Source organism: Nilaparvata lugens, chromosome 13 (genome assembly GCF_014356525.2).
Source record: "Nilaparvata lugens isolate BPH chromosome 13, ASM1435652v1, whole genome shotgun sequence".
In the NCBI taxonomy this organism is placed as follows: domain Eukaryota; kingdom Metazoa; phylum Arthropoda; class Insecta; order Hemiptera; family Delphacidae; genus Nilaparvata; species Nilaparvata lugens.
The window spans coordinates 26,687,667-26,700,538 of record NC_052516.1 but is presented as its reverse complement, the minus strand read 5'-3'; the positions used below and the strand labels follow the sequence as shown (position 1 = coordinate 26,700,538).

General features: G+C 33.8%; 1 protein-coding gene across 2 annotated transcripts; it reads right to left on the bottom strand.

Annotated features, from left to right (window-relative positions):
• Positions 1 to 1,289: 1,289 nt before the first annotated feature.
• On the bottom strand, positions 1,290 to 11,668 carry LOC111050454. Of its 2 annotated transcripts, XM_039440189.1 has the most exons (6): positions 11,477 to 11,647; positions 10,619 to 10,678; positions 10,404 to 10,461; positions 9,078 to 9,173; positions 3,742 to 3,884; positions 1,294 to 1,392 (listed from the first exon to the last, which is right to left on the bottom strand). In XM_039440189.1, the coding sequence occupies exons 2-5, from the start codon at positions 10,667 to 10,669 to the stop codon at positions 3,793 to 3,795; spliced, it is 297 nt and encodes a 98-aa protein (XP_039296123.1). In that variant the 5' UTR covers positions 10,670 to 10,678; positions 11,477 to 11,647; the 3' UTR covers positions 1,294 to 1,392; positions 3,742 to 3,792. The 2 variants fall into 2 exon arrangements, with proteins under 2 accessions (XP_039296124.1, XP_039296123.1); XM_039440190.1 differs by lacking the exon at positions 3,742 to 3,884 and having other exon boundaries at positions 1,290 to 1,392; positions 11,477 to 11,668.
• Between the last annotated feature and the right edge of the window lie 1,204 nt (positions 11,669 to 12,872).

Here is a 12,872-nt window from a genome sequence, read left to right as displayed (position 1 = left end):
CAACAACCCAAACAGCCATTAGTTGTTTACATACCAATATCTTGCCGACACGACAGCACAGGGCATAATAAACTCTGATGGACAGTATTAGAGGAGGCTGTGGTTTATAACTGCGCGAGGTCTACTGTTCACAGAACTTCTAGTACAGTACAAACTCATGAAATATAAACTCCGTCAGATAGAGGATATCTACATTTATGACCGAATGTAGGGAGGTCTATGTTTTAACTAGGATATTCTTTTGTCTGTCTGTATGTAACACGATTACGGCCAAACACGTTGATAGAATTCGATGAAATTTGGCAGGAATGTTCCTTTTCCAACTGCGCGTCGATGTATACAAAAGGTTTTTTGAAATTTTGAATTTTAATGATACTCCATACTCTGATTATCACTATATCATCTACTTTGAAGATAGGATCAATCAGAGTATAGAATTATTCATAATCAATCAGCTGACAAGTGGATTACTTATTGCATGCATTACACAGATGTCTTGCCATGTCTATTTCTATAAAGTGTGGTTTCAATATTTTTTATGATGCGTGCCCATCAGTATCAATATTCTCCCATTTGGAAAACAAATTCAATAGGTGATAGAAGGTAAAATAAAAAATGATTTAATGAACTAAATAATGCTGAAGAAATTATAATATTCTTGATTGAAAAAAAATTATTTCAAAAAAGTTGAGAAATATTTTTATCAGATGAAAGATTATCACGGAATCATAGGATAAATTATCATATGGGATACAAATTCAAACGTGAACTGAGTTTATTAACATGAGTGAGTTTTTGATCTTTGAGAAAACAAATAACAGTTTTTGAGATAAAAATTATGATTCAACTGTGAATTGTGATCAAACTGAATCAACTAGAACAGGTGACATCAAATACTACTTGTGGATGAGAAAACTGCGTGAGGTCTACTATTCACAGAACTACTAATATATCATTTTAATATAACATTAAATGGAAGTAGAATTAATCCCAAAGCCATACACACAATCATTCTTGGTCGCACGATTTTTGACGTCCTTATGAATTCTACCAGATTAAACGGAGCTCGACAAACATCATCTGTTCAATCTAATAGAATTTATATGAACGGAAAAAATCGTACGTCCAAAAATCTACGTAGACTATGTGTAACTAGGTTCTAGGAACTTTGGGACCAATACTTTTTGGGACCAATACCTTTTGACTACTTTATGATTTTGGGCCTATTTTTACTTCCAGTCAATTTTATCTTGAAGAACTACTCTACTAGGAATCAGAAAATAGACGAATAGATCTTGCAATAAACGAAGTTTTATTTCCAATGCTTCGAATCACATTTTATCAATTCAAATTATTTTACCTGCTCACATATACATGGAAAGATGGAAATATCTGGAAAAAAATGAAAACAAATAAAAATATTGATCATGATATACTGGATTGTGTCGTATATTCTGTTCAGTGTCTTTTATAGTTTAACATTACTTAGATTCTTATATGTCCAAATACATTTGGACTGTTCTATCAATTAGAATTGGAACAGTTTTGAGCTAACCAGTAGTACTTTTCTAAAAGTGGTGTAATTCAAAATAAATAATCATATATGCATATACAAGGAATATGTAAAAATAGAAAGAAAAATTAAAATCTCAGTACACTTTTTTATTAAAAGTACCCATATACAGAAAAGAGATTAATAAGGAATATGTAATTTATGAATCATATGGATATGACGCATATATGATGTTTTGACGTTTAGAATTTTAACATGAGTATAATTTGTGGATTCAAGTGAAATGTTTAATATTTTTTTTGTGATTGTGAAGGAAGAATGTTTGGATTTGTATTTTGAAATTAATTAATCAGATAAATTCAATATTAGCCTATTGTAGTACATACAGTTTTGGGACTCAAAATAGTGTGTGAATCAAGTTATAATTTACATAACCTCTAGACTGTGTATTTCAAATTAAGGTTTAAAGCAGTTTTGGGCGAATGCCTGTTGTTTTTGCCTTTATTGTATCTATTGTCTATGAATAAATGAAATGAAATAAATGATCCATCTATAAATTGAATAATTGCGTTGAACTTGATTCCTTGAAAAAATCAACATCAAATATAACCCCTGAATTGAAAATGTCTAGTAGAGGCCTGTAAGGTCTCACTTACGCGACTCAGCTCGAAAATAGACCCGACTCTAGTCGAGAGCATGTGATTCCAAATGGTGACACTCAGACCAGTCGATTCTAGTCTCCGCGACTGTCGCCATTTCAAAACACATGCTCTCGACTAGAGTCGAGTCTCTTCACGACCTGAGTCGCGTAAGTGTGAGTTGAGCCTAAAGGTGCGTACAGATTTACGCGCTGCGAACATGAGCAATTCACTTTTAATCAGCTGATGCCAAGCTGTTTATATCTATATCTTACCGTTTCTGTAAAAATACAGATATAGTCAGCTGATTAAAAGTGAATTGCTCATGTTCGCGGTGCATATATCTGTACGCACCTTAAGAATCCTAAGGCTAAGACCCATACACTATCTTGGAGATAGGCCAGCTGCTCGTTTAAACCCGGAATGTATCACATTTGAATGGATGCAACAATAACAACAAGTAATCGTAGTTTAGAATTCAACATAGATGGTGCTTAGGCCTGAGTAGGCCAGTTAAACCAATAATCCTGAAAGCCGGTTGCACAAAAACGGGCTAAATTTTAACCGTGATTAATTCCAGGAGAACCTATAAGAGTAGCCTTCTTTTCAAAATTCTGATTGGTTCTCGTGAAATTAATCACAATTGAAATTTGATCGGCTTTTGTGCAACCGGCCCCAGGATATTATTGTGTTGTAATATTAATTGCACTCTTTGGTAGAACCGAAGTAAGAATTAGAACTTTCTTCATTTGTCTCCACAAATTTGAAGGTTTTTTTTAGTTGTGAACTCGTAGCAGGTGCTTAGGTTTCCTTAGCCGGCTGTACCAGCAAGTTTCCAATATTCATTTCTCTACTGTAGAAAATTCATTTGATTTAATATTATATTGTTAATTTGAAATTATTGTGAGTTCTCTCATGTTATGCTTCAACATGGCAAATAAAAAAATGTATTGTAATTGTTGGTAAACCTCTGCGCAATCGGTTATTCAGCTGAAATGGTACGGTAGAAAATTCATTTGATTTAATATTATATTGTTAATTTGAAATTATTGTGAGTTCTCTCATGTTATGCTTTAACATGGCAAATAAAAAAATGTATTGTAATTGTTGGTAAACCTCTGCGCAATCGGTTATTCAGCTGAAATGGTACGGTAGCTCTTGTGATCAACTGATCAGCTGACAGTTGTAATTTTCCAGTACAAAAGCCACTAGGAACTGAAAACTTGTTCAAACCCTTAATCTCAAAAGGCATATCCTCCCACTACAAAAGACACAATCATGAAGCCGGTTGCATGAAAGCTGGTTAAATTCTAAACGTGAATTATTTCACAAGAACCAATCAGAGAAGCTCTCTTATGAATAATGCTTCTCTGATTGGTTCTCGTGGGATTATTCACAATTAAAATTTAAGTGTGTAACTTGGCCTCATCAGTGAGCACAGCATCCATCCTTAGAAGAAGAAATCTAAGTTAAGTCAATACTCAAAATATCCAAATGCAGTTGAATACTTGAATACATTTATTTCAAGTGAATTTCTGCAAGGCAAAGTAGAGTATCCTTATTCGTAAAAAAATATTGAAAGTTTTTTACCTGTTTGTGTGGGAACGGCGTTGAAACAATTGCATTCAATAATTCAGCAATCTAATTTTCCCGCCTTATTTGTATGAATTTCTTTACACCAACTTCTCCATCATTATCATTAATTGCATGTATTAAGGCTTCTCTGAATTTTGCTGAATGGGGAGCAAACATGAAATATATTATTCATTTCAATCATTTAAATTTAATTGAAATAATATGATTTTGGAAAGAGTGGGCCTACAAAACAGTTATTTTTTGTTGCACCCCCTCTTCGACTTCAAGAGGCTTATATATCATCCAATAGGAACCTCAGGAGAAGAATTCTTTCAATGGAAATCTGGAGAGAAGAATTCATTCAATGGAAACCTTGAGAGGGAAATTCATTCAATGGAAACCTTGAGAGAAGAATTCATTCAATGGAAACCTTGAGAGTAGAATTCATTCAATGGAAACAACGAGAGAAGAATTCATTCAATGGAAACCTCGAGAGAGGAATCCATTCAATGAAAACTTCGAGAGAAGAATTTATTCAATGGAAACCTGAGAGGAAAATTCATACAATGAAAACCTTGATAGGAGAATTCATTCAATGGAAACCTTAAGAGAAGAATTCATTCTATGGGAACCTCGAGAGAGGAATTCATTCAATGGAAACCTCGAGAGTAGAATTCATTCAATGGAAACCACGAGAGAAGAATTCATTCAATGGAAACCTCGAGAGAGGAATCCATTCAATGGAAACCTTGAGAGAAAATTCATTCAATGGAAACCTCGAGAGAAGAATTCATTCAACAGAAACGTCGAGAGAAGAATTCTTTCAATTAAAATCTTGAGAGAAGAATTCATTCAATGGAAACCTCCGAGAGAAGAATTCATTCAATGGAACCTTGAGAGAAAATTCATTCAATGGAAACCTCCAAGAGAATAATTCATCCAATGGAAACCTCGAGAGAAGAATCATTCAATGGAAATCTGGAGAGAAGAATTCATTCAATGGAAACCTTGAGAGAAGAATTCATTCAATGGAAACCTTGAGAGAAGAATTCATTCAATGTGAACCTTGAGAGAAGAATTCATTCAATGGAAACCTTGAGAGAGAATTCATTCAATGGAAACCTTGAGAGAGAAATTCATTCAATGGAAACCTTGAGAGGAGAATTCATTCAATGGAAACCTTGAGAGAAGAATTCATTTAATGGAAACCTTGAGAGAAGAATTCATTCAATGGAAACCTTGAGAGAAGAATTCATTCAATGGAAACCTTGAGAGGGAAATTCATACAATAGAAACCTTGAGAGAATAATTCATCCAATGGAAACCACGGGAGAAGGGAATTCATTCAATGGAAACCTTGAGAGGAAAATTCATTCAATGGAAACCTTGAGAGAAGAATTCATTTAATGGAAACCTTGAGAGAAGAATTCATTCAATGGAAACCTTGAGAGAAGAATTCATTCAATGGAAACCTTGAGAGGGAAATTCATACAATAGAAACCTTGAGAGAATAATTCATCCAATGGAAACCACGGGAGAAGGGAATTCATTCAATGGAAATCTCAACAGGTGAATTCATATAATGGGAACCTCGTTTCCATCACCACCGATTCGATGCAGCAACAGTAGGTGAAATGCAATGAGCTTGTAATAATGGGAATGATTTAAAACATTTTCTAGACGCGACTTGAACCCAGAGAATATGAAATGTTATGAATATAATGATTCATTTATTGTACAAAATACTTCAATCATACTAATTATAATTATGACATTGAAGGAAAAACTAGGCTGAGCCTGTACTATTTCTCTCTAAAAATTTTGATAAAAAGTTGATGTTTAATCATCATTAAACGAAAATCTCAGTTGAATGCTGTAAATCACCCCGAAGACCTCCGCTACTGCATATTGACAACAGGGTAAACAGCTAGATGGGAATTTGAAGCTAGATGGAAGTTAATGTTGTACAAAGGTTGAGGTTATGATATCACACACTGCTTAGTCACTTGATTTTTGGTCCAGGAATAAAGATTTGAAGATTTTGAACTTTGAAAGTTGACATAATACTTTAAATGAATCACAGAATGTATCACAATGAATAAAAAACTTGAGAAAGATTGCACTTATTTGAATACAAAATCACAAACCTACCCACTATTTCATTTTATAGGTACTCTCTGTTTGAGCCAGACCAATGGGTTGCATGAGGCACTACAAGTTGAACACATTTTTAGTGACCTTGACGACAGAGCAGCAGTACAAAAGCAACCGCTAAAACTCCCCTATTTTAAGATATTTACGGAAATTGGTTGTGCTGAAATCTAATATGGAATCAAAAATCTTCTATCTTTATTTTCAAGACAGTTAGACTTTGAGGAATAGAGATTAATCATAGTTTGTGCGCTAGACAATGATATAAATAAAATCAAGCTATCATGCGGCATATCAAACAACATTCGACTACCTTGCGACGTGGACTATGGATGCAGACCTGGAGAGGAATAATTGGTAAGAGAGGATTGAGGCTGAAAAAAGCTATTTATATATTAAGAGCGTAATGCGCGACTTTATCGCTCACACAAAACAGTTCGCTTCGCGTCACTTGATAATTTTGCAAGAGCGATAAAGAAGCATTATGCGTGAATTTTTTTCTACAACATTTTTTCTACAACTGCCCAAACCTGTTAAATTAATTATATCGGCGGAGTTACAATTACCGACTTTTTAGGTTCAGATCTGACTTTTTGGCGAGCTGCTTACAATCAGCTGATTAGGGAGCGTAAAGAAACTCTTCTGCGCATGCGCAAATGATAAGGGAGCATAAAGTAAATCTACTGCGCATGCGCGGATGGTTATCGAGCGAAAAAGTAGATTCTCCTCAGAAATAAGCTGTATTATGAGGAGAATTGAGTATGTAAATTCTTTTTATACGCGCAGTTGTAGAAAGAACATTTTACTTGTGGAATTTTTCAAAGTTTTTCGATTTGTTTAGGCTACTATCAAGCTATCAACATAAAAAAGTTTTCTCAGGAAACCTTGAGAGAATAATTCATTCAATGGAAACCTCGAGAGAAGAAAATTCATTCAATGGAAACCACGGGAGAAGGGAATTCATTCAATGGAAACCTTGAGAGAAGATTCATTCAATGGAAACCTTGAGAGAAGAATTCATTCAATGGAAACCTTGAGAGAAGAATTCATTCAATGGAAACCTTGAGAGGAAAATTCATTCAATGGAAACCTTGAGAGAAGAATTCATTCAATGGAAACCTTGAGAGAAGAATTCATTCAATGGAAACCTTGAGAGAAGAATTCATTCAATGGAAACCTTGAGAGGAAAATTCATTCAATGGAAACCTTGAGAGGGAAATTCATTCAATGGAAACCTTGAGAGGAAAATTCATTCAATGGAAATCTGGAGAGAAGAATCCATTCAATGGAAACCTTGAGAGAAGAATTCATTCAATGGAAACTTGAGAGGAAAATTCATTCAATGGAAACCTTGAGAGAAGAATTCATTCAATGGAAACCTTGAGAGAAGAATTCATTCAATGGAAACCTTGAGAGAAGAATTCATTCAATGGAAACCTTGAGAGAAGAATTCATTCAATGGAAACCTTGAGAGGAGAATTCATTCAATGGAAATCTCGAGAGGTGAATTCATATAATGGGAACCTCGTTTCCATCACCACCGATTTGATGCAGCAACAGTAGGTGAAATGCAATGAGCTTGTAATAATGGGTATGATTTAAAACATGATACCTCGACAGTTGCTAGACGCGACTTGAACCCAGAGAATATGAAATGTTATGAATATAATTCATTCATTTATTGTACAAAATACTTCAATCATAATAATTATAATTATGACATTGAAGGAAAAACTAGGCTGAGCTTGTACTATTTCTCTCTAAAAATTTTGATAAAAAGGTGATGTTTAATCATCATTAAACGAAAATCTCAGTTGAATGCTGTAAATCACCCCGAAGACTTCCGCTACTGCATAATGACAACAGGGTAAACAGCTAGATGGGAATTCGAAGCTAGATGGAAGTTAATGTTGTCCAAAGGTTGAGGTTATGATATCACACACTGCTTCGTCACTTGATTTTTGGTCCAGGAATTTGAAGATTTTGAATTTTGAAAGTTGACATAATACTTTAAATGAATCACAGAATGTATCACAATGAATAAAAAACTTTGCATTTATTTGAATACAAAATCACAAACCTACCCACTATTTCATTTTATAGGTACTCTCTGTTTGAGCCAGACCAATGGGTTGCATGAGGCACTACAAGTTGAACACATTTTTAGTGACCTTGACGACAGAGTAGCGGTACAAAAGCAACCGCTAAAACTCCCCTATTTTAAGATATTTACGGAAATTGGTTGTGCTAAAATCTAATATGGAATCAAAAATCTTCTATCTTTATTTTCAAGACAGTTAGACTTTGAGAAATAGAGATTAATCATAGTTTGTGCGCTAGACAATGATATAAATAAAATCAAGCTATCATGCGGCATATCAAACAACATTCGACTACCTTGCGACGTGGACTATGGATGCAGACCTGGAGAGGAATAATTGGTAAGAGAGGATTGAGGCTGAAAAAAGCTATTTATATATTAAGAGCGTAATGCGCGACTTTATCGCTCACACAAAACAGTTCGCTTTGCGTCACTTGATAATTTTGCAAGAGCGATAAAGAAGCATTATGCGTGAATTTTTTTCTACAACATTTTTTCTACAACTGCCCAAACCTGTTAAATTAATTATATCGGCGGAGTTACAATTACCGACTTTTTAGGTTCAGATCTGACTTTTTGGCGAGCTGCTTACAATCAGCTGATTAGGGAGCGTAAAGAAACTCTTCTGCGCATGCGCAAATGATAAGGGAGCATAAAGTAAATCTACTGCGCATGCGCGGATGGTTATCGAGCGAAAAAGTAGATTCTCCTCAGAAATAAGCTGTATTACGAGGAGAATTGAGTATGTAAATTCTTTTTATACGCGCAGTTGTAGAAAGAACATTTTACTTGTGGAATTTTTCAAAGTTTTTCGATTTGTTTAGGCTACTATCAAGCTATCAACATAAAAAAGTTTTCTCAGGAAACCTTTTTTTTCCGATCATTTATTTTCGAGATATGAGCGCCTAAAGTTTAAATTTTTGGGACAGATCATTTCAAATTCGGTAAGAGATAAATCCATTCAATTTCGAGGTTAAATTTTTCATGGTATTGTCGATTGAATAAAACAATAACTTCAATCATTTTGAAAAACATAACGTTCAGTTATACATGTAGAGAAAAGAAATGAAGATGTGAACCTTTAATAAAATATACTCACCATCCAAGTTTAGGTGATAATTACTCTCATAAGCCTTGATTTTCTCGATAGTAACAGTAGAATAAATATCCTTTCCAGCTATTTTCTTGAAAAGTTCTGTAAAAAGTATTCATTCAGATTTCAACTATTCCACCAGATAACGTAAATAGTTATTTGTATATCTAGAGTGAAAAGTACTGTTCTTTCTCCCTGAGGGAAAAGTTTGAAGCCCAAGGCGGAGCCGAGGGCAACAATCTTTCTGAGGGAGAAAAAACATTTTTCACTCGTGATATACACAACATTTTTCCCCCACCTACTCTTTTATAAAAACTGCAAATAAAATAATTTTTAGAAACGTATGTGACCAAAAAATGTGTTACAACATAATCTAAAAAGTAAACAGAAACAGCTGGCTTGTGATCACAGTTCTCCGCCGACAGTGCTATCTGTCGGCAAAAGTTTTAACAACAATGGCCGCCACAACTACAGCTATGATGAAGTTCCCGTTTCAAATTTGATTAGTTAATGAGGAATATTCGTTGGCTGGTATTTTGAATAACTTGGAATAAAAAAAATATACATTTCTGTAATATAGTGATATGAAGTTTGTAATAATTTTAGCATACAAACATAAATTTCATATATAGATCAAATTAATGTCTGGTTGAGGTATTAAATTTAGTTGGTTTAATGACTACTATATATGCTCCCTCATCTGAGCTTAGACCTTCTAACCTATTCCGAATGTACGTTTTTGAAATAGAGATGCTTCCCATGTTATTTAAATGGAGTCACTTTTACGCTCTATGGAGTTTTCCTGTTTTTTACTCTCGAGAGCAAAAAAGTGACACTTCAGTATTATGTTCCAGGGAGTAAAGTAAGCACTTTGGGGGAAATTATTATTATTATTATTATTATTATTATTATTATTATTATTATTATTATTATTATTATTATATTATTATTATTATTATTATTATTGTGATGTGGTTTATGCTGATTTTTCTACTGTATCGTGAAATCCACTTTTAAATAACACTAGAGATAACCATTTGAGCAATGCTGAAAGTTATTAGTGAATATAGAGTTTATCAGTTTTAAGAATATAGAACAGAATATGAATTTATGAACAACATGAAACTACATCATTTATTCACTCACATTGATGACAGTGACTGTCATTTTGTTTGTCGTGCATATTTTTTTGTCACGATCAACACCCTAATTTTAATCACACTAGTAGGTACTTGACTTGTTTAATTGATCAATTATTTGTCATAGCTCTTACCAAAAAATGTCCAATGATTATTACTTCAATTCATGGTTGATCAATGTTAATCAACTCACCTCTTGCAGCTATTGTTTCATCGTCTACTTCAGGCCCTGCTTCACTTTTAACTCGTACCTGCAACAATTTTTTTCAACTTTCTTAACGATTTTCAATGAATTTCAAGGATATTGCATCGTTTGATCATTATCAGACACTGAAGTCCTCAATTAAATCAGGCATAAGTTACCTAATTAATCAGGCAAAACAAGTTACCTTAGTTTTGGAAACTTACCGAAAGTAATCCTATGTAAATGACCATGGAAATTAGTGGAATCAACTTCATTCTTCAAGTCTGGAAAAATTAAAATGATTATTCAGACTATATTCGAGCTTCAATTGAGAAGCATATTCAGCACTAACCTTATTTGAAGAAGGATGTACACAAAATTAAAGTCTACTCTTCCAAAATTTTTCTTTATTCACAGCATATTTTTGTTGTAGTCTATCCCAAGAAACTTTTTCAATTATAATACAATAAATTGATCACTCTCCAGCCCTGCACACACAAATCGATTTTTTGTTCGTAGGATATTTCGCCGTCCTTATGAATTCTATCTGGTTGAACGGAACTTAACTCTAACATCATCTGTTTGAAATCATCTGTTTAATCTAATAGAATTTATAAGGACGGCAGAATATCGTAAGAACAAAAAATATCGATGTGTGTGTAGCTAGCCTCAGGCCACTACCGCCGTAAACGGAGGTAGTGCTCAGGCCCGGTTGCACAACAGCCGGTTAAATTTTAACCGTGATTAATTTCACGATAGCCAATCAGAGAAGGCGTTTTTGAAAAGACAGCTTCTCTAATTGGTTCTCCTGGAATTAATCACGGTTAAAATTTAACCGGCTGTTGTGCAACTAGCACTTACTGTTGAGTATTATTAATCGCTATCCACACCTATCTCAAAACACAAGATTAATAATTGATGAAAAATTCATACTAAATATCCTGGAAAGAATGATCCAACACTCATCAAATGCTACACAAGCTTGATAAAATTGTTTCATCCTACCCAAATACCTAGAATGATTCCAATGGAACTGAAAATAGAATAAATAGCATAAAACGGGATTTCAGTAGCCTACTCACCGGTTCTACCCTCTCAAACTTTTGATACACAACTTTGGAAACTTGGCGATGAACTGCTGTGGTGAATATTGAGGAGAGATCCTGCGTTTTATACTTTAGTGCAGACGCTTATTTCCCAAATTGAAACGCAATTAAATGTTCAATATGAAAAGTATTCAAACAGTAGTTTTCAAAAGATATGGGACAGAACTGATCACAGGTGGTTTTAACTTGAATTTCAGTATTGTTTGACTGGATTGAGATTCATTTAAAACTGTCAGAATGACTTCAGGAATAGCATCAATTCTTCCCATTTGAACAATGCCGACAGCGAAACAATGGCCTATAAACGTCATTAATTGACAAACTATTATGAGAATTTCGTCACCTTTTTCAAATTAATTTTTGAATAGGATCCAATTCATTGGAGCAGCTGCCTTGTTTGCATTGTTGACTTTTTATGTCGATTTTATTGCCATCAACATGTGGATGATATCAAATTTACAGTAACACATGACCTTGTTATGTAATATTAAATCCATGAAGAGTTTCTGAAAAATTATGTTAAATCAAAAATAATTTAGGAAATTTAGGAATCATTATATAGAATATGATCGAGAACGCAAGAGAAATTATAGAGAAAACTTTGAGAATATTGAACTATGAAGAGAAGCGTGATGTGGGATAATTTGGAGCATTCAAGGAAAATAATAAAAAAAGCAAGTGGATTCGAAAATAATTATCTTCAATTGATTCTATTACTTCTAACTTACCCGATTATAATTTCATCTGTAATAATATAGGTGCTAAGTAATTCTTGTAGATTATTTTATAATCAAAATTGAGACGATTATTGATCAAAATAATCTTTATTAATCTTAAAAATATACTTTTTAATGATTGAGGAGTGAAACACGATGAGAGAGAGACACCAAGTTATGAGTTAATTCTTGGTAAATGATACGTGAATTATTCGAGATCTGAAGAATTTGAGAATGAAGATTGAACGGGAGTAGCGAGTTAAGATGAAACTCAAGGATTTTAGCATTAGTTATGTTCAACGATGGCTATCAAACGCTTTGAGCAATCAACTTGAAATATTAAAAATATTTTTTGGGACCATTCAGCAGGTTCTTAGACCAATGAAATTGACTCACTTCTTCCTCTTTTGGATAAGAACATATATAAATACTGTATACGAGTATATAACAGCGAAATTCATCAATCCACTTACCCAATTTTAACATAGAGCTAGAAATTAAGAAGCTGCTGTAAGTGGAAACTCAAGTGATAGGGCAGTTTTATTATATGTGAAAAACTCATATCCAGTTGTTGTTCCAAAATCTTACCTAGATTTCACGGAGAGACCGGCTTCACCTTGGAGGGAGGTTCCTGTAGCCCCTTCTTTCTTCCAAGA

Excerpts from the sequence above, each read along its gene's own strand:
- LOC111050454 (XM_039440189.1), bottom strand. The coding sequence starts at position 10,669 with ATGAAGTTGATTCCACTAATTTCCATGGTCATTTACATAGGATTACTT. Across the intron at positions 9,174-10,403 it reads TGAAACAATAGCTGCAAGAG|AACTTTTCAAGAAAATAGCT; the intron begins GTGAGTTGATTA and ends TACTTTTTACAG. Across the intron at positions 3,885-9,077 it reads TTATCACCTAAACTTGGATG|CAAAATTCAGAGAAGCCTTA; the intron begins GTGAGTATATTT and ends CTCCCCATTCAG.